Here is a 22579-nt window from a genome sequence, read left to right as displayed (position 1 = left end):
CTAATAACTGCTTCTTTGAAAGAACTAATAAAATTAAACAAACCGCCAGTCAGACTGAGAAAGGAAGAGACAGATAAATAATATTAGGAACAAAAATAGGGCCACCATTACAAAGATCAGAAAGATAACAGGGGACAGTTATAAATAATTTTATGTCAATAAACTGGAAAATGTAGACCAAGTGGAAAATTCCACAAAAATAAAAATTAACAAAACTCAATAAGAATAAACCTCAATAGTTCTATCAAGTATTAAAGAATTTGAAACGGTAATTAAAAGTCTCCCCACAAAGAAAACATTCAAGTACCTCTGGTTTTATCAGTAAATTCTACTAAACATTCAAGGAATAGAAAATTCGACTTCTACTTCAACTCTTCTGAGAATGGAAAAAGTAAGAACATTCTCTCTCTGATTTTTGAGGCTAGTACAACACTGATACTAAAAACTGTCAAGGACATTACAAAAAGAAAAATTACAGCCCATTCTCACTCATAAACAGAGATATAAAAATCCTAAAACTAGCAATCCAAATCAGCAGTGTTAAAAACAGAGTATGTCATTTACCAAGATGAGTTTATCCAGGTTGCAAGATTAGTTCAATATAGAAAATCTATAATGCAATTCACCTTACTAATAAATCTAAAAGGAAAAATATTGTCAAAATCAATGCAGAAAAAGCTCTCTTTAAAAACCCATTTATTATGTTAAAAAAGAAGTCTTAATAAATCAGAAACATAAGGGTACTCCTAATTTGATAAATGGCATCTACAAATAAACAAAAAACCCACAGCAAACATCATGTGTAATGGTGAAACATTAAAAGCATTTCCCTTAAAAAATCGGAGATAAGAGAAGGATGTCCCATTATCACGCTTTCTATTCAGTATTATACTTGAGGTTCCAGTCAGTTCAAAAGATAAGAAAAGAAATTAAAGATCAAAAGACCAGGAAGGAAAAAAGAATAAAAATACCATTATTTGCAAATGACTTATGTCAATAAGGTGGCTCAGTGGTAAAGAATCCGCCTGCCACTGAAGCAGATGCGGGTTCAGTCCCTGAGCCAGGAAGATCCCCTGGAGGAGGAAACGGCAACCCACTCTAGTATTCTTGCCTGGAGAATCCCATGGACAAAGGAACCTGGCAGGCTACAGTCCATAGGGTCGGGAAAGAGTTGGATACAACATAGAAAACTCAAAAGGATCTACAGAGAAATTATTAGAATGAGAGAGATTGGCAAGGTCTCAATACTGTTGTAAAACCAATACAAAAAAATATATATTTCTATATATCAAGCAAGTTTAAAACACATAATTTAAAAATCATTTATAAAAATGTAAGACCAGAAGTAAGAACCATTAAAATAATTGATTCAAAAATTGTAACTTTCTGGAGGTAACACCTTGCAAGACCATAAAACCTGGGGACATACTTATTTCACTCTTAGTGCTTACACTAAGAAAGAAAGAAAAAGAGACAAATTGCCAAGATGCTAGATTTACATAAAAAGGAAAAGTGGTGCATCTGTAAATAAAAATACAAAACACTGTAGAATGTAGATTTTGTGAAAGTATGAAGATGTCTATTCAATAAAACGTGTTTGAAAAATTGGCTAACAATTTGAAAAAAAAGGCTATTACACTTTCACAATATATAAAAATTCAATTACATTAAAAAAAAACTGACGAAGTATTAGAAATACAAAAGAATATCTTTATAACTTTTTAAAAAATCTTTTTTCACCTTTATTGAAGTATAATTGACAAAAACCATATATATTTAAGGTATACTATGTGATGGTTTCATAGAAACACACACTGTGAAATAATCACCACAATCAAGCTAGTTAGCATTCATTACCTCACAGAGTTACCTTCTGTTCTCTTTGCATCCCTTCCTCTCCTTCTTTATAACTTCTTGATCAGGAAGGGCCTTTCTAGATTTGACCAAAACCCAGAAGTCGTAAAGAAAAACACAAAACAACTGGACTACATAAAGCCTGAAAACCTCTGTGTGACTAAAACAGCAATAAACTAAGTTAAACAAAATCTTTAAAAAGTAAACAATACTGATTTATTCTACAACCACCATAATGCATTGTACTAATTCCTACTGTCAAGTCATTCTTTCCTATATTCGTTAGGGGCACCCTGAAGTGCAATCTCAATAATGGCTTGCAGCTGAGTAAAGTAAGGCTGACAATGAAAACCAGCTAATGCATGTATGTCATAGTCAGTGTTCCACATTTTCTAGTCATTGATAAACTGAATATCTTTTCATATGGGATGAATCTACATATATTCAGCAGGAGTGGCCTTATCCCATTCTTTTCTCAAACAAAGACCTTTCAGAAGACCTCGAGACTCACAGAGATATGCAGGTAAACTTGAGCCTTTAATAGGACCTAAGTATGTGGCTGATGGGCATTTTACTTTCTCTTCAAATATGGTTTAAACCCACAGATGGTTTACCTGGTTGAATTATCACAATAGGATTATACCAAAGTGAATTCTTCTTCTAAGAATGCAGATGCCATTCTACTCACCAACAGTCTTTATGTTTCACCCAGGTATCACTTTTACACCTCCATCTCTCCCAACCCAACTGATACAGCGGTGTATAGATACAGAGAATGAAGTATACCATGAGAATAAGAAGAAGCATGGCGCAATGCACAGAGCACAGACTCTGGAGTCACACCACAGGTGTTCAAGTCTTGACCACGTCCTGGCTGCCTGACCTTGGAGGGAGTGGCTTTACCTTGTTACGATTCTCTTTTCTGTACTGTGAAGTGGGGATACTAATGACAGTAATGTCCAGTTATCATGCATCCATCCACCCACTGTTTTCCATACGTCTACTCTGTATCAGGTGCTATATTAGGAAGTAGGAACATAACAGTAAGCAATCCTCCAGTTGTCAGCTACTAATAAGAGTCCCTTCAGAAGCACCTGTCCTCTTTCGCCTTACTCAACATGTTCCTCTGAAATAAACTTTAATCATCTTCTACCACAAAAACCTTCCACTCCTATCCAGTTTTCCCCATATCATTATCACTTATATACAGTTGTCCAAAGCAAAAAGAAATCACCTACATTATTCTTTCTCTCACTCTCCACTGGAATCCAATCCACGAAAGTTATATTGGCTCAAACTTCAAAATATATCCCAAGTCTAACTTCTTCTCCAGGTGGGACTTTTAGAGAGTCCTTAAAATTCCAGTGCCAAGCATATATTGGACACTCAATAAAAATTTCTAGAATGTTATATGACAAAACCCTATCATGGGTTTAATTAAATACAGCAAAGCACAAAGACGAAAGTGGATGATAGGACTTGCTTTCTAATTGATAAGTAAATATCAACCGTAGCAGCTGGCTTCCAAGATAACCCGATTAATTCCTCCTACTGTGTATTTACACCCTTGTACACTTGTACACTGTACCTGGGTTAGTCTGTGTGGCCCATGGCATACAGCAGAAGTGATGGCATGCCAGGTCTGAGATTAGCTTATAAAAAACCTGCAGTTTCTATCTTAGGTTCTCTCTCACGGATCTCTGTGTGCTCTAGGGGAAAGCAGCTGCCATGGACCAAGCAACCCTACAGGGAAGTCTACGCGGCAAACAAACGAAGCCTCTGGCCAACAACAAGCAAAGGAAGGAGGGCTACTAACAGCCACGTGAGTGAACGTGGGGGTGGATTCTCCATCTCCAAGAAAGGCCAAACCCGACGGCAGCCTTGGTTGATAACTTGAACAGCTCTCCTGAAAGAACTGGAGCCAAAACTACATAGCTAAACCACTTCCAGATTCCTGACTTTCAGAAATTATGTGCAAAGTGAATCATTAGCTCTTTTATTAAACTGTTAAGCTGTGGGGTAATTTCTTACACAGCAATGGATGGATAACTAATACAGAATCTGACTTTTTTAATCTAAAGAAAATATTTAATGGAATATTTAAGTTTTGAAAATTTATGTATTTGTATTTATAGCACTGCTTGCATTCAGGACTCAGAAGTTTACTCTTGGGCTTCAGGTAAGCTGTTTTATGTCATTGCTAACCTACTTAAACTAACTCTTAGCATAATCACTCTCTGGACATTTCACTCCATTTTGCCACTTAATCATGTGAAGGAAACCAGATTCTCCCTGTCAGCAAGATTAGTATAAATCCCACTTAATAAGTAATACGGATAGAAAAAGTAGAAGTTGTAAGTCTGCTCCACCTGACCTTTCATATCAACATGCATCTAAAGCAAGAGCAAACGTTCCCAGAGAGCAAAGGGCTTCAAGGCTATCAGGTCAAGGTATTCCTAGAAGAGATTCTGATCATCCAAGTAAGTACCAGGTCTCCAGTGCTAGTAGAAAAGTTAGCAATAGGGGAAGTGGAAGACAGGAATTGCTATTGTTTTCTGGGCATTTTAAGAAACATTATTGGCCCTACATTACAGGAAATGTTTTTGTACTATCCTAAGCCAAATCATTATAAGACCATTTTACCCTGCAAAAGGAAATTAGAATACAAAACACAAAATTGTGGGCAGGCCTTAGCCTGACAGTTCTTTCCCATCTAACTTCACTACTTCTTTAACACCGAAATTTTTCAGGATTCTTTCGCTAATATATATGCTGGCTGAGCCATGATCATGACTTTAGTTCTCTCTCTGCTTACTCCTAAACCTATTAATACATTTCTGACTAAAACTACTCTTTCAAATTCCAGATCCAGCACTTCCAACTAAACTCCTCAGATCTCCGCATATATATGTGGCAAGTATCTCAAATGCTAACATGTTCAAATATTAACATGAACGTATTACCTTCACCACCAATCAGCTAAGACTTCTTCAATATCCTCTTTGGTTAACTGTTAGCAATCACCTAACTGCCCACAGAACAAGTCTTAGAATTACCCTGCACTTATCCTTTTGATTCATGCTGTAAATTTTAATATATTTACACTTTCATATTTAAAACTGGTTTCTTATAGACAGCAAAGAGCTGGGTTTTGTTTTTTATCCATTCTGAGAATCTCTGCCTTTTAATTGGAGTTTGGACTATTTACATTTAATGTAGTCATTGACATGGTTAGTTTAAATTCTATATCTATTTGTCCCATCTGTTCTTTATTGCCTTTTGACAAATGTGCAAAAGCAAATCAATGGAAAACGGATGAATCTTGACCTAAATCTCAAATTTGTAAAAATAAACTGGAAATGGATGACCTAAATATTAAATGTGAAGCTATAAAACTTTTAAAGCATAAGGGAAAACTGTGGCAATCTAGAGTTCTTAAGACTTGACAACAAAAGCATGATCCACAAAATTAAAAACTGATAAACAGCACTTTCATCAAAATTTAAAATTTTTGCCTTGAGAAAGACCACGTGAAAAGAAGAGTCTACAGAAACTGTGAGAAATTATTTATAAGCCACATATCCAACAAAAGACTAGAATCTAGAATATATAAAGAACTCTCAATGGTAAACAAACAAACAAACCCACAAACAAGTCAATTAGAAAATGGGCAAAGACCTGAAGAGATACTTCACCAGAGAGAAAACACAGATCACAAGTAAACAGAAAAAGATTCAACACTATTAGCCATCATCCTGATGGGCAATGTAAATTATAACGTCAATGAGCTATCCTTACATGATCAGAATGGCTAAAAGAAAACTGAGACAATACCAAAAAATGGCAAGGATGCAAAGAAACTGGATCACCCATGCATTGTTGATGGTGATTCAAAATGGTACAACTGCTCTGGAAAATATCTGGGAGTTCATACAACACAGTAATTACATGACTTTGCAGTTGTACTCTTTGAGTATTATCCAAAACAGTGAAAACTCATATGTTTATATAAAACCTGGACACAAATGTTTATGGCAGCCTTACTTGTAACAGTCCAAAAGTAGAATCAGCCCAGATATTCTCTAATATGTGTACAGTTAAAGAAACTGCAGTACATACTATGAAATATTAGCAATAAAAAGTATGAACTATTGATATATACAATATCCTAAATGAATCTCCAGAGAATCTGGCTGAGAAGAAAGATAATCCTATTTGATTTCATTTATATAACATTTTGAAATAAGAAAAATTTTGGAAATAAAGGACAGATTAATAATGGCCAGGGGTTAGGGCAGGTGTAGTCAGGCTGGAGAAATATGCATATAGTTCCTTGTGTGATGGAACTGTTCAGTTTCTTGTCTGTGAGGGTGATTATGTGAATCAGCACATTGTCCCCAGACAGGCTGCCAGGTAACTCTTAGTTGAGGGCATTATGGTAAGTGAAATAAGTCAGACAAAGACAAATACAGTCAGTCTTCCATATCAGGGGATGTGGAACCTGTGGATATAGATGGCTGACAGGGCTATGCCATTTTATATAAGGGACTTGAGCATCCACAGATTTTGGTATCTGCAGGAGTGCTGAAGCCAATCCCTTGCAGACAACAAGGGTTGACTCTACAGTACAATCTCACTTATACGTGGACTAAAAAAAGAGCTCACAGACACAGAGAACAGACTGAGGGCTGCCAGAGGCAGGGGGTGGGCAAAAAGGGGGAAGAGGGTCAAAAAGTAAAAACTTCTAGTTATAAAACAGTCATGATAGAAGATACAGCAGGGTGAGTATAGTTAATAACACTGCAGTGCATATTTGAAAGTTGCTAACAGAGTAAATCTTAAAAGTTCTTACCACAAGAAAAAAATTCTAACTACATTTGGTGATGAGTGACTTACTGTGGTGACCATTTCACAATATATACAAATATTGAATCATTTCGTTATATACCTGAAACTAATATACTGATAGGTCAACTGTATCTCAATTAAAAAACATTTTTTAACCTGGAAAATTATAAACAGATAATTAGAATAGTAGAGTTATATCATCTGTTCACTTTTAAGCTTTTTCTATTTCTCTTATTATTGCTAAGAACCTTAATAATATCTTTCCTACATTATAAATAAAAAATGTATTCCCAAAAAAACCTTAAACCTCACAGAATGATATCACATGTGTTTAGAAAGTAGCAGAGTTTAGTCAGAGAAAACTGAAGTCATGATTCTGGGTATAAGTAGGGGTGGATAATGGTCATATGTCAGAAAATGACAGTAAAGCCAAGACCTGACTGTAAAGGACAGACATGGTAACCAGAATCTGAAGGTAGATTCAAACTTAGGGTACTATGTTATCAAGGAAAAAAGGACAAGTGGGATAGAACTACCTTTAAGATCCCAGATGCTCATTCAACCATACGTAGGATAATTAACAGAAGTCAAGAGAGCTGACCTAGTTGTGCCTACTTCAAAACATACAAACAAACAAAGCACAACGTTGAAGTTGAGTCAGGCTTATTTAGTATCTTACTGAGGACTGCAGGCTGGAAGAGGTAACGGAGGAGGCCGGCATATATGTGCATTTGGTGAAGGTGAATCTTGCAACCAAGCACCCATCTGGGTAGAAGGTTAATGGTGTCAGCGCTTTTCTAAGCATGGAGAGATGCAAGAATCCAGGTTCATAAACAATTTCTCCTGAAAATGCCTATCGGAAGGCCTCTTCTGCCAGTTTTCCCACAGCACATTCTGCCCTGGACTCCTTTCAGGGGGTGCTAAAGTTCAGTGACCGCACTGACCAAGGACTCAATTCTTGCAGAAACTGGTGGCAAGAGACGTTTTTAGTTGGCATTTGTATCAACAAGTCAATACAGGTTGTCAAATGGCACTGCTTTATTGGAAAACTGAACTCAGCAGAAGAAAATTCAGTCCCTTGAGGTAATAGGGTACTAGCCAAAGCACCAAGGGAAAAAGATACAATAACTGCACAGGAACACAGAAGTCAGGGTAGATCTGACCTGAAACGGAACTACTGACCGGGGGCTCTTCTGACAGTTAAGTCTCCTAGAAGCATTTAGCTTGAAGAACACTTTCAAGCAGCCAAAACCAAAACAATACAGAGCTCCCGGTTTATGATGTGCCATGCCAAACAAAAATCAGAAGCAGACACACAGAATTTCGTCAAATTTAAACACTATCTAGAGATTTCCAATTGCCACGAAAATCTTGGGGACAGGAACTTGGTGAGTAAAGTCATGGAAGATAAAGCTGGGAAATAGAGACTGAGGAGAGCTTTTTATAAGATTGTTTCTCTTAATTGTCCCTCCAACACAGCACTGTAAAGCAGTTTAAATCTTCCAGTTAAAAATAAATTTTAAAAAGACACTGTTTAATAGTTAAAGGGTAATTCTCTAAGACAGCTATGTGATTTATTCTTCACTTCTTTCAAGTTTTCCTTCAAATGCCCCCTTCATCAACGAGTGCTTCCTAAAACTCTACACAGAACCTCCTTTTTCCTAATAAACGTAGTTTTTTTTTCCAGACAACTTATCACCATATGTCCTACCCTTCCTATAATTCTCTACTAGAACCACCTTTTTCCTAATAACTGTAGTTTTTTTTCCCCAGAGAACTTATTACCATATGTCCAACCATACAACTGTTTGCTTATTGATTGTCTGTATTCCCACAGTAAAATATAAGCCCAGAAATTCTCTTTCATTTGCTGCTATACTCCCAACACCTAGAAGAGCTCTTGGCACACAGTTTGCACTGAATAAATATCTGTTCCTGAATAAACAAATAAATACAGCATACCAGAGATAAAGATAGCATAACCAGGAAAAATAATTTAAATGTGCTTATCCTTTCCCTATCCATATAACCAGGACAACAATCCAGCAATCTTTCTCTTGTTTTGATCAGCCTGCAACAGTTCGTTTTTGTTTAACTGAAAACAACAACAAAAACAAAAGGTTTGGCTTTAAAGGGGGCCCTTTTGTAGTCAGTCCTTCCGGTCTTTTGTTTGTAACCTTTCTGAGGCAGCACTGGTAACAGCTGGTATTGACAGGAAGTCCTCAAAATTCCCAAGAATGTGAAATCAGTTGATTAAAATGAACACACTGGCAAACCAATAAAAAGAAGTGACCATGACAATTTTGTTCTGGGAATGGATCACTAGTGGCTTAGAATCTTAGTGATTAATTCTTCCATGTGCCTTTGCATTTAATATATGTTAAAGAGAAAATCTTTTCCTTTGAATTTTGGCTTGGTTAGGCTAGGTTAAAAGCAAAACATCTACATAAATGCTTAAAGTCAAAGGTATTTCTGCTTTTAAATGTATCTGCAATCGTGTTCACAGTATTAGATCTTAAAAATATGTCATTCGTTAAAAAAAGGAAAGAAAGAAATGAAATGTATATACTCATTGCCCTTCTAGGAATTTAGAATGAAACTAGTTATGAGGCATCCTTCAGAGAACTGAGGAGACAATCACTCAAAATATCTTCTGTGTTTTTGGTTGAGAAAGACATGACCATACTAGTGAGACTACTGCTGTTTTTGTTGTTTTAGTCACTAAGTCACATCCAACTCTCTTGCAACCCCATGGACTACACTAAGACATTATTACCAGGCCTGGCTCTAGTCATCAAATCTTGAAATTTGAAACTTATTCAACTTTAAAGGCTAGCCTTCTCTAGACAGCATCTGCTCTGGAGGCCCTTTAACTGACTTGATTGACTCTCATCTCCATATTGCTTTTGTATTGCATACAAAAGCTACTGTTATACTCTATATTACAAGTATTTCTGTGTTTTTTTTAAACCTAATTCAGTTATATGAATATATTTTAAAAGTGAGACACTTTAAGTATCGTGGAAGTACAGAAGAGGAATTGATGAGATCGAAAGGTCTCCACAGAAAAATAGGATAAAGTTTTAAGAGGGGCAGATGAAGGAATGGGGAAGGAATGGGGAGCAGGAAGATAGGAAAAAAGGAGGAAGGGAACAACTCAAGTGTTAACAGTGATAAACATGCTCACTCAAGTCAAGTTTTACACCACATTCTTGCTTCTCTTTACTTCATCTCTTTGCTTGAACCTGCTACAACCATCGTTCTTTACACTTTTACTTTGTTATAAATCACCATCCATTAGCTTTTAAATCTTTCTTCTAATCCCACCCATCCCTACAAGCTGGTTGCACCGTCTGAACTTGTGTAGATGACTCTCGCTCCAGTAAAGAGTAACATAAAGTGTTCTGTGTCTGCAGTAATAACAGAAAGGTAAATCATTTTCAAATGATATCAATTATCACAAATTTAATAAATGTTCCTGTTAGGTGAAAATATTTTTTATATAAAACAAATATATTCTATCAACATATGTTATAAATGTTCTTTTTTCAAAGTGAGTAAGTTCTGCTTCTAAATCTAAATAGAAACTTTATCGTGGGAAAATCTAAAATGAGAAAACTTTGGCTTTTTTCATAGGTGTAAATTTGAGATGGAAAAGGACCCTGACGAATCACTTCTCATCAAGGCAAACATTTCTTGTATTCAAACGAATAAAATAAATTTAGAATGTTTTTCTTACATTTAAAAACTTCACTGTTTCACACTCTCTTTTAAACTTGAATATATTTATTTCACATACTTTCTCATTCAATTTTTTGCATATATTTGGACTATCTTAATATTCCAACAAATAATACATTTTCCCAAAACCAAAATTTGACATTGGGTGGTTTTCCCAAATTGAGAGCCAACAAAAAATGGCATACCTTCTACCATTAGATCATGATTTGAAGTGGTTCATGTGTAAAGATTCACAATGTATTTCTGAGATAAAGCAAATTTCTTTCTTTGACACCCTGGAATGTTTTCTTTCACTTAATGAAAACTACGCAATCTACTTTATTTTCCTTTTCTCCCTTGTGCCAAATGCAGCAGCTCCCCCTTGCCTAGATTTTTCTGCCCTTCCATTCTTCTCTTTCCCATGGTGTATTCTTTTTTATTCTTCTACTAATGCGTTCAAAAATTTATGTTTTAAGATTTTTATTTTTTGCTTTTTGCAAACATTTGTTGCATTCAAAAGGAATAATTTTTAGAATAATGGATATGACTAATATTCAGAATAATTTCTCTCACATTTTTCACATTTAAAAACTTTTAACTGTGCCACACCAACTCCCTTTTTAAACTTTTAAAATGTAGGTATAATTTACATAAAATAAAAATCCTAAATATTTAGTTCCATCAGTTTTTGACAGTTTTAAAATTATAACCTGCTTTAAGTCCTTTCTGGATGAAATGAAAGGTATAAATGAATAAATAATTAGTTGATTCATTCATGACTTGGTCTACGACTACCTGGCAGGGTAAACTGGTAGGACTGGTAATAAGACGAGTAAGACACTACAACAACCATATAGATAAGAGCAGCGTGGTCAGTTTAAGAAGACAACAGTGAGAATAAAGAAGGTACAAGATACAACTTATATTACTATCAAGGCTAGAAATAACCAATATGAAAAAACAGAAAGGAAGAATAGCTGAGGAGCCTGCTTTACACATTATATGTTTATAGCGGTGTTCAAGAAAGCCTATTTTGAATCAGGCATGAAAAAGTAGAAGACCCCCTGGAGAAGGAAAGGGCAACCCACTCGAGAATTCTAGCCTGGGAAATCCCATAGACAGAGGAGCCTAGTGGGCTACATATAGTCCACAGGGTCACAAAAGAGTCAGATATGACTTAGCAACTAAACAACAACATGAAAAAGTCAGATTTCTTGCCTTCTCACAGCCACAGTTATAGCAGAAATTTAGTAAAGAACTCAAAAGTTACTCAAATCCTTACACTTATAAGTTAACAGAATTCTCTCTCAAACTGATAACCAAAAAATAGTTACACAACTAAAACACAACTATATCATTACTAGAGTGATAAATAAAATATATACTTTAAAGGCTAGCTACTGACCTGACTTATTCATAAAATAAAAATTTGAAAAGTGATGAGAAAAGTGAAAGGTAATAAGATTCACAAAATTTCTAATCAGCTCTTAAAAAACCCATATAAGAAACCGATAGATTCCCAGATTTAACTTTGAGAAGTATGTTGTTGTTCAGTTGCCCAGTTGTGCCCAACTCTTTGCTACGCCACGGACTGCAGCACACCAGGCCTCCCTTCAGAAGTATACAGATCTCATAATAAACTGTATCAAATACAAAAGCATCTATTAAATATACTTGAGTACTTAGATTTATTTAACTGCCTTTGTAAGTAGTTATTTCACAATTTTCATATCTTAATCTAAGGAACTTTAAAGTTATCTAATTTCACTTTGGTTCCTTAACTAGAAGTCAAATTAAATATTTTGAAACATCTAGCATTCAATGATCTTCCCATTCAAACAGTCATTCTGCTGTTGCTCTTCCTCAGTAGAAACAATTCTCAATAAATACCAGTTTATCAGTATAATTCATGCTTCAGTAAACATGTGAGTATCTACTAAGGGCCAACCACTGTGTAAAACTTGGAAATACAAACATATACTAATATACTGATAATAACGGAAAGTTTATTTCAATGAATAGTGATCTATCCATTTTTAAGCAAATGAAACATGAAAAAACTACAAATGAACAGTTAACTGAATATTAAGTCAAGTGAATAACATCAATACGTGGAAGAATATTCCAACGTCTCATTAGTTTATTTTATGGGACAATGCCATATTCAAAATGAAAGTAAAAGTAAACAAGATCAGGGCATATAACGGATTATATTTCATTATTTAATGATATACCTAAAGAGACTGTCAATTTGAAAGTAGACTACTGAGAAACTGTAACAGAAATTCTTCCCCGATGAGAATACAAACTTATTAACTACTCTCCTTATTACTGTTCACTCTAAGTTTCTACCTGTCTTCTTTTATGAACACATACTGCCTCTCTTCCATACCAATGTGATACAAAGAAATTCAGCCTTCTAAAGTTTTAAGTTTATTGAGTGCAAGTAACATTTTGTGTGTCCCTTGATTATAAATTACCTAGTCAAAACAACAAAAACAGACTATAATTCAGGGGATATTCATCAACAAACAACAAAAGTTGCTGATCTTGGTGAGAGCGCAGTCCAAATTAAAAAGGTTAAAAATCAAAAAAAGGAAAAAAGAAAAAAAAATCAGCATAAAACATACTGCAAAACATCAGTTTTAAATTAGCTACGTAATTCATGAAAGAAAAATAAATTGCTCTTAAATGCCCTTCACTCATACCCTAAAGGAAGAATTTCAGCCCAAATGGAACCAATCTAGAAAATAATACCAATATAATACAACTAGATGTAGCCTTCTCTGAAAAATGGTAATACAAAAAAAGAAAAAATAAGAAAATGTGTCCATAGATTGTGATATCATCACTCCTTGAGGAAGTAACATCTACATTCAACTACCCCTTTCCCACATATACTTTCTTCTGATTTCTTTGGGCTTTAAAAATGAGTACACTTCAAATATATAGTGAGAAAACACTCATAAGAGCTTTCAAATGAAAACAAAATCTGACCCATAGCCCAATATATAGTTAATGTCATAATAAATAGGGTAGAGGGAGGGCTGGTGGAGGGGGAGGGCAAGTGCTTAAAATAAAATTCTGAATCTAAAATTTAGCCAAGTAGTGTAACTTTTATTTTCCAAAATTTATTTCAAGCAATATAGGGAAAAAATATATTTGTTTACAAAGATATAATTTTGTTCTGTAAGATTAATACTACTACCCCAAACAGAAACATTTTTAAATTTATTCTTCGGTAAAAGTGATTATTAAAAAAAATGGAAGTGCTATAAAATATTAATTTAATTTTATAGAAAAGAGGAAAGAATGTAAGAAAATTGTTTATGAAAAAGTAAAGAGATTCAGGATTGGAGCCATTCACAACCATGGCAATTAAATTAAATCCTGAAGAGCAATTATGGAAAACAGAAGCCAAGGGTGGCAAAATTTGGGTCTCTCAATTCAAATCCTTTTTACAACTAAAGATGAAATTTCTCTCTTTTACAGCCAATAGATTTTTTAACGTTATATTAAGTTACCACTAACAATTTCAATTTATAAATATACCTACACATTTTAGTTCCCCCCAGCCCCCAAAAAGTCTAATCCCAAACACAGAAGGAATCACATACAGATTTTTTCCCTCTCTTGATTACTACCAAAAAGAAAGAAAGAATTAAAAAAAAAAAAAAAAAACAACCTCCTGAGAGGGTAGCCAACATTCCAGAAGGCATTTCCGCAAAAAAGGAGTTAAAGGGCAGACTGCTCAATTAAACAGTCAGAGGCCCTTTGCAAGCCTCCTAGGTATATCCCCAGCAGATATGGTATCAGATTAAAGGAACTGCAAACAAACTGGGCTGAAACCTTTCTTTGTTCAAGCCCAGCCTCTTCTTCCTGTGATGTCATATTACAAATCGAGCAAGCCTCTCTTTTTCTCTTCAGAGAAAGCTCGTCTCACGACACAGCTGGCACCTGAGGGAAGGCCTCCGAGTCAGCAGGAGCGAACACGCTAAGGAATTTATTTCGGAACCTTTGAAAGACTCCTTTGCTTACCCCTATCTGGGATCCACTGCAGGAATACCGAAAAGGAAAACTTCATTTAAAAGGTGTAAGAAATAAGTGAGATTGAACTAGGAATGTTTAAGTCTCAGAAACTTTGCATTGAAAAGCAAAATGTGATTGCTAACTTCAGCTTAAACATTCTGCAGCATAAAGAAACTTTCATTTTGGAATATTCATCTTGACCACGGAAACCGAAGTTTACAGGATGAGGAGTTTTACTCCGTGTCAGAACACAGTTTTTATTTAAACTTTATAATCCAATGGATTGGCTTCATAGTGTTTTTAATACGAAGCCCTGGGATCACAGATCTTCTGGAGACTTGAAAATGAAAATCTTTTCTTGTTGAAGAATCAAGTGGAAACTTTATAGCAACAAACTTCATGTTTCTTTCGGAAGAAAAAGAAATATTTGTAAAATCTTGCAAAGATCCAAAGGATTTGCAAATACACTGGAGGTTACAAAGTAATCACGATCTGAATATCAAAGGAGACTGTTGCTGACCAAAGGACTTCAACACTGTAAACTGGACGTGCCTTTAGAATGGTAAGCAATAACAGCTCTGACTGCATATATAATGACTCCTTTAAGTACACCTTGTATGGGTGCATGTTCAGTATGGTGTTTGTGCTTGGGTTAATATCCAACTGTGTCGCCATATATATTTTCATCTGTACTCTCAAAGTGCGGAATGAAACAACAACATACATGATTAACTTGGCAATGTCAGACTTGCTTTTCGTTTTTACTTTACCCTTCAGGATATTTTACTTTGCAACAAGGAACTGGCCCTTTGGGGATTTACTTTGTAAGATTTCAGTGATGTTCTTTTATACCAACATGTATGGAAGCATTTTGTTCTTAACCTGTATTAGTGCTGATCGGTTTCTGGCCATCGTCTACCCATTTAAGTCGAAGACGCTGAGAACCAAACGAAATGCAAAACTCGTTTGTATTGCTGTGTGGTTAACTGTGATGGGAGGAAGTGCACCAGCAGTTTTTGTTCCATCTCCGGGTAACAATACTTCAGCAACCTGCTTTGAAAATTTCCCAGCAGCTACATGGAAAACCTTTCTCTCAAGGATTGTAATTTTCATAGAAATAGTGGGGTTTTTTATTCCTCTCATTTTAAACGTAACTTGTTCTAGTATGGTGCTGAGAACTTTAAATAAACCTGTAACATTAAGTAGAAGTAAAATAAATAAAACTAAGGTTTTAAGAATGATATTTGTACATTTGGTTATATTCTGTTTCTGCTTCGTGCCTTACAATATCAACCTTATTTTATATTCTCTTATGAGAACACAGACGTTTGTCAATTGCTCAGTGGCAATAGCAGTAAGGACCATGTACCCAATCACTCTCTGCATTGCTGTTTTAAACTGTTGCTTTGACCCTATCATTTACTACTTCACGTCGGACACGATTCAAAATTCAATAAAAATGAAAAACTGGTCCACCAGGAGAAGTGACTCCAGATTCTCTGAAGCTCAAGGCACAGAAAACTTTATTCAACATAACCTACAGATGTTGAAAAATAAGATACCTGACAATGAATCTACAATATAAGCTGTATGAAATAAGAACACCAGGACTTTACTGGGACAGAACCTCCAAGGTCCTTCAACTGTGAAAATTGTTTTCGTGGACAACAATTTTTCCACCTCAGAAAGAAAATAAACATGTGGACATTTAAAAGTTTTTAGTATTAAAAAAGTATTTGATGTGTTAAGCATTAAAATGTATTCTGTTCTTGTATACACTCAGTTTTATTTTTCTGAGCCACTTTGATTTGTACCTTTCTCTTCATTAGAAAAAAAAATCTCTAGAAAAGTTGTTCAAAATATAAAAGTAATCATGATTTAAGTCATGTGATAACCATCTGTATGGTCTTTGAATATCAGTGATTTTATACTAAATATTTAACAAATATTAAAATTTTCATTTAAGTGTTTAATACCTTTATTCAGTATACATCTAATTTTGATTTCAGTCTTAACTGAATCTCTAATCATGTTTCTTAAACTATAATAACATAAATGAAAACAAGTTATTTAAAGAATCCGTAAGTGTCTTTAGAGTATTTTTCAAAAAGACAGTAAAAATGTCTTCTGTAGAATGACATATTGACACTATTTGAGGATGTCGAGCAGTTACACTTACAGATAATATTTAGGATTTTGTCTTGGTATGCAATTCATAAAAAGCAGAAACTGTATATATAGAATAGTATACTTAAAAATTACACTTTTGGTTCATTTTCTGCATTTAACAGCACTCAACTTAAAAACAATGTATGTTGTGGAAACTAACAAAATGTTATTTTGCTAAGTAAATTTTAAAAAATACTACTACAGTATATTTTAAAGGCATATTTATGTCACAATAAGTAACCTGTTTTTTAAGTATTTTAGTTCAGAGAAATAACATATAATACTTGACACTTAAACAGTGATCAGTACATATGTTTTGATTATTTAAGGCAAACAAATTTTTAAATGTCTAGAAATTTGTATTTTCCCTTTACAGTCAATTAGTACTTTTTTCCATATAGAATTTTAGGTTTACAATCATTATCTTTCTGAACTTTTGAGGCCTTGATCCATCTTTCTTTAAATTGCAAGGCTGTTAAGTCAAATATTGAATAGCTGAACAATATTATTGCAGGTAGACAAGATGTTATTGTATGTCAAAATAACTTGTGAAGTAAGGACACAGGTCCTTCCACAAAAAACTGCAAAACTAGAGGGTCAAATAACTAAATACAATTACATTTTCATTTTACTAAACATAAATAAGGTATCGAGTTAAGCTGAAGCACTATCTACACTGAAATGCTTTCATTTTCCAACAGATTTTTTATTCCCCAAATTCAAGCAGTTTTCCAAAGTTAACTAAAAAAATTATTTATTAGCATTCAATCTATCTGATTTTCACATTTTCAATCTTTCAAGCCCTGAATACAAATTTGGATAAACAAAACACTCTCTGTTTTAAGGTTTAAGTTTGAATTTCGCTGTTCTCTGGGTTTGAGCTGCAGTGGTTTCAAATAAATCACAGAAGTAAGCTCATGTCAAAACTCATTTCAAAGAAAATAACAGTGGAGGATTTTCTTGCTAGTAAGTGATAGTCTCCTTTAAATGAACCTAAAACAAAATAAATCCTTTAAAAAGAAAACTAGTGAAGAAATTAAACATAGCTCTTTATATCCCAAGAGAAGTATATATGTTGTAAAGATGTTTTCTTCAATTGACCCTGAAGTGCCTTTATTTGATACCATTCTTCAGAAGAAAAAAAAAAAAATATATATATGTATATATATTTAGCACTCTAAACATATATTTTTGAGTTGGAAAGCAACTAACAATTTAATAATACAGAAGAAAGGTGTAGAGTTTGTAACAGATTTCAAGGAAGTTTTCTTGGATTAAGCATCTGAGCAAGAATTCAAAAGCATGGATATTATTTTAAAATATAAGCAAAAATAGTCATCAGATAGTTGTTACTACTGGAGAAATTTTTGTTGCCTGCTTGTCAATAGGAAGATGAATCAAAAAATTTATAAGATTCTTCTTGAATACATAACAGACAAACATTAGTTTTCCTCAACTACAACTTTAAATCCTAGGTAAATCTTAACTACAGGGACAAAGAGGGTACAAAAGTTATTTTTCTCTGCTGGTTTTGCATTGTTAAGTAAATTATACATTCAGAGGGCTATCTCTTTCCCTTTTACCCAGAAAATCTGTATTAAGAAAACTCAGAATTTACTTTTTGTTTCCTTAGAATGACAATACTAGCCCCTCCCTCCCCCAAAACTGCCCACTGTTTTTTACATCTTGATAAAAGAGTAGATGATTTACCTGATCTTCCTTTCTGTATTAAAGTAAAAGAAGTAAGATGAAAAGTTTTCAGGTGTGTAAAACCACTTTCCAGCATCCTAAGGATTTCGAACTTAGAAGTGATATTTTCTAAGAAAATCAACCAAGTAGCTAGTTTACCAAAAAAATGTATGAAAATATGTGTATTATATCCACAGAAAATTTAAAGGAACTTAAGGCATTACTTTATCAAGGAGTTTTATTTCATATCCTACATTTAAAATACCGAGAGTCAACCTGACGTATAAACCTTAATTATGGGACTGGCATTTAAACAATTAGTGACTCATTTGAGGAATAGAAAATGGGACATCAGCAAATTTCATAAACCCAACTGAGAAACATTTAACTTATAACTGGTATGCAGCTAGCAAGAATCTGAGGCAACTGCAATTTTAGACCTCTGATGAACAAGGTACCCAGTCTTTTGTCACTGTATTAAGTTACTCCTGCCCTGCGGACTGATCTTTACTATCTCCCAACACTCAAGAACTTTTTAATACCTGCATGCCACATCCAACCCCAGATATCACAAATGAGGGAAGATATGACCCTCATATATATAACATTTTATAAATAGTGCCTACTAGTAGATGAATCTTAAGGAAATCCTAAGGGAAATTATTTTTAAAAAGTTCTTTTGAGCTGTCCTGAAAACCAAATAATCCATTTATAATATGACTTCTAAAAAATAAACTCCAAAATTAAAAGAATGAATGGATAAATGTAAAGACACAGAACATACTTAAATCAACCAGAGTATTTAATGATCAACAATGTTCCTTAAATAGCAACATTTTCCAGAGGTCAACATTACACTATCCTAAAATCACTAGTTCTTAAATTTCTTTTATCTCTTTCTTCATTTTTTTCATGACGTCTGCTACCAATTTTTTTGACAGTCAATTTTATAAAAGTACAAAGAATATCACTTAAGCAGGGCAATAATCCAGGATAATAAAAGAATATGAAATTAACTCCAGGCAAACTTTTCTAACAAGTCTTTCTCCTTCCATCTCTTAAAAAGATTTATTTCAGTAACTCCTTAAAGGGGAACAAAATTACCAGTGCTAAAAGCAGTGGCCAAAATAGAATTCAAGATACAGGACCCCAGAAGTAGAGATAATTCACAAATTTAATGAATGGTTTTCAAACTCAAAATTTGCTCTACTTATATAGATTCAACCAATACTTTTTGAAAATAATTGGAATATTTATGGCCAGCAGGAATGTGAAAATATATTCAACATCACTAATTAAAACAACAATGAGATATTACTTCATACCTGTTAGAAGGACTATTCTCAAGAAGCAAAGGACTAACAGTGTTGGTGAGTATGAGAAGAAAAGAGAGCCCTCCCACAGTGCTGGTGGGAACGTAAATTGGTACAACTATGGGAAGCAGCATGAGATGCCTCAAAAAATTATGAACAGAACTACCATACGATCTAGCTGTTCCGCTTCTGAGTATTTATTTGAAGAATGTGAAAACATTAACTAGAAAAGATACACACATTCCTATGGTCATTGTACCATTATTTTTAATAGCCAAGATATGGAAACCACCTAACAGCCCATCATCAGATGAATGAATAAAGAGTCTGTTATCTATCTGTTAAAAAACCCTTGCCATTTTCAACAACATGGATAGATAGATCCAGGAGGCATTATGCTAAATGAAATAAGTCAGATGAAAAAAAGATAAATACCAAATGATTTCACTTGTGTAGAATCTAAAAAACAAAACGAATTAAAAAAACAAAAACGTGTAGATACTGAGAACAGATAGTGATTACTAGAACAGAAGGGCTGAGGGGTAGGTGAATTGGTGAAGGGCATCTATTGTATGGTGATCAATGGTTTTTGGTGATGATCTCTTCATAGTATATACAGCTGTCAGACTGCAGTGGTACACACATGAAATTTATATAATGTTATATACCAATTTTACCTAAATAAAAATAGGAATAACCTATGGAAATAAAATACAATGAGAAACAAATATGTGCTTTTATGGCCAAGTTACAGTTATTAGTCATAGGGTGAATGTGTTGAGTTTCATTATCTTCCTATCAAAATGACTGCTGGGAAATTCATAATTTAAAAACTGAAAGAGTCTGGGGGTCATTTATACAAATTCTTCATCTTAGGTAGAAGAAACGGAAGAAGTAAAAGGCCAAGCAACTTCATGAGGTCACATAACAAGTTAAGGTAGAGTCAGGTAATTTTTTTTTTTTGACTTGTCTACTCCTTTAATGGTGGTAAAGGGAGTAGCAGATGCAAAGGCCTCCTTGGAGAGAACCTGATATGTTGAAGAGATTAAACCAAATCCACAGGGTCTGGAGATGGAGGGCTGAGATCCCTCATAAGCCATGATACAGCCATGGCAAGCTCTGAGGAGGTGGGGGGCGCGCTGAAGGATTCCAAATAGAAGGAAAGACACGAGCATGTATTTCGAAAAACTCCCATCCCTCTGATTATAGTGAAGAGATGCATTTAACTTCAGGAAAAAGAAAAAAAACAATCACAATAGGAGCTATATTTATTTCATTTAAATTTAAAGAGATTTTCCTATCCTTCATTTTGGTTATGTCCTTTCCCCCTTATTAAAATGCTTTCTTTTTGAAATGATGGTGATGATGAGTAGGAAGACTATTTTAATGTGTGTTACTTGGGAAAATTAAGTTAGCAACCCTGTGGAGAAATTGATAACATTCATATACTGCTGGTGGGAAACAAAATGGTGTAACGCTAGTGGGTGGGAATTTGGTGCACACACACAGGCACACGCACACACAGTCGCTCACTCCTCTCCTCTACTCCAGCGTTCTGATCTCTAGGTATTTACCTTGAAGACACACTTTCAATAATATAAAAACACATATGTGTACAGGACGCAGTCTTGCTTGAAATTGGAAAACACTGACAATCCCCTAGATGTCCAAGCGCAGAAAACTGGTTGAATAAATCACAACACATACACACATATTCACAGAGCAGTATGTTAGTCTTTGAGAATTCTTACAGTATAATAAAAATCTTAAAGAGAAATTATCTGTTGTAACTTAATGGAGGCTGAAACTGAGCAAAAACAATAAAAAAATTTTGGGGAGGGGAAAGAGTGAGACACAAAATACAGCTGTTTCCTATTCTAAGTTTACTCATCATGTTCTAAATCTAGCATGTGCAGGAAGACACCAAAAATACCTTTGATATTTGTCTATTTCTGACAGTAGCAGAAAATATTAAGAACCAATATGCAAATTAATAAAGCCACATATGCAAAGGCCACTTGAATGCATTTTAAAAGAGACTAGGTTGTGACAGTTTAGTTTTTAAAACATGACATAAAAATCTGGAAAAGACAGATGTCAAAAAGTTGGTTCTCTTTTATAATTAAAAGTAACTGAACTTACAGTGTTTAAGAACAATTGCCCTAGAGTGGTTCTAAAATTTTATTAAACTCACTATTAACAACAGCTTCTGATTTTGCTGGAGGAATTCAGAAACTACATTAAATAGAACTGAGATTTCATAAGATACTTCTTTTTTTTGTTCCCTGCACGTCCAGATTCCAGAGTCCTTCCTCACTATTACAGTTAGGATATGACATAACACTAGTTTAGAGACTGAAAATTCTTGGACTATATTCAGGTAATTTTCTAACATCATGGCCTTATAGAAGACACTCTCTGAACAAGAGTACAAGTGCCTCCATTTCAATAGGTTAAGTAACAAGGATATTTCCAAGCTATTCTTTTACAGTTGCCATTTCTCTTGTTTGTACTTGACTAATGAACACTGACCTCAGGGTAATTAGTGACATGATTCACAACTAAAGCACCACAACAAATTCCAATGGCAGTATAACAGAGAACGCTGCTCACATTTAACAATGCTGGAGTTCAGTTACACCTCTCTTCCCCTGAACTTATTCCATTCTGAGAAGGCAGTGAGAGAGACAGAGGTATGTCAGAAGAGAAAATTTCTACATACTTGTAAGCCAGGACAAACAGATCCAATACTGTTTAACTGTGTTCTCAGTCCTCTGTTCTTAGGAAATCACTGTATAGTAGAGACAACGAACTAAAGGACACTAATGATTAATTGTGATGTTTCTAAAAGGTACCATTCTCATAAATGTACATTTATTCCTCATGGCAACCCTGCTAAGTATTATCATGCCCATTTTACAGATGAGGAAAACACAGTCTGAGCTACAGACACATAA

General features: G+C 34.4%; 2 protein-coding genes across 6 annotated transcripts in view; one reads left to right on the top strand and one right to left on the bottom strand.

Annotated features, from left to right (window-relative positions):
• RB1 (RB transcriptional corepressor 1) overlaps positions 1-22579 on the bottom strand; it is a 119716-nt gene that overhangs the window by 18583 nt on the left and 78554 nt on the right. The window lies entirely within an intron of this gene.
• LPAR6 (lysophosphatidic acid receptor 6) lies at positions 14513-16330 on the top strand. Its single transcript, NM_001280672.1, is given in 1 exon segment — positions 14513-16330. A coding segment is annotated over 1 exon segment (1026 nt). The 5' UTR covers positions 14513-15010; the 3' UTR covers positions 16037-16330.

Source organism: Ovis aries, chromosome 10 (genome assembly GCF_016772045.2).
Source record: "Ovis aries strain OAR_USU_Benz2616 breed Rambouillet chromosome 10, ARS-UI_Ramb_v3.0, whole genome shotgun sequence".
NCBI lineage: Eukaryota > Metazoa > Chordata > Mammalia > Artiodactyla > Bovidae > Ovis > Ovis aries.
Note: the sequence above shows the minus strand (reverse complement) of the source record. Positions and strands in the feature narration are given on the sequence as shown.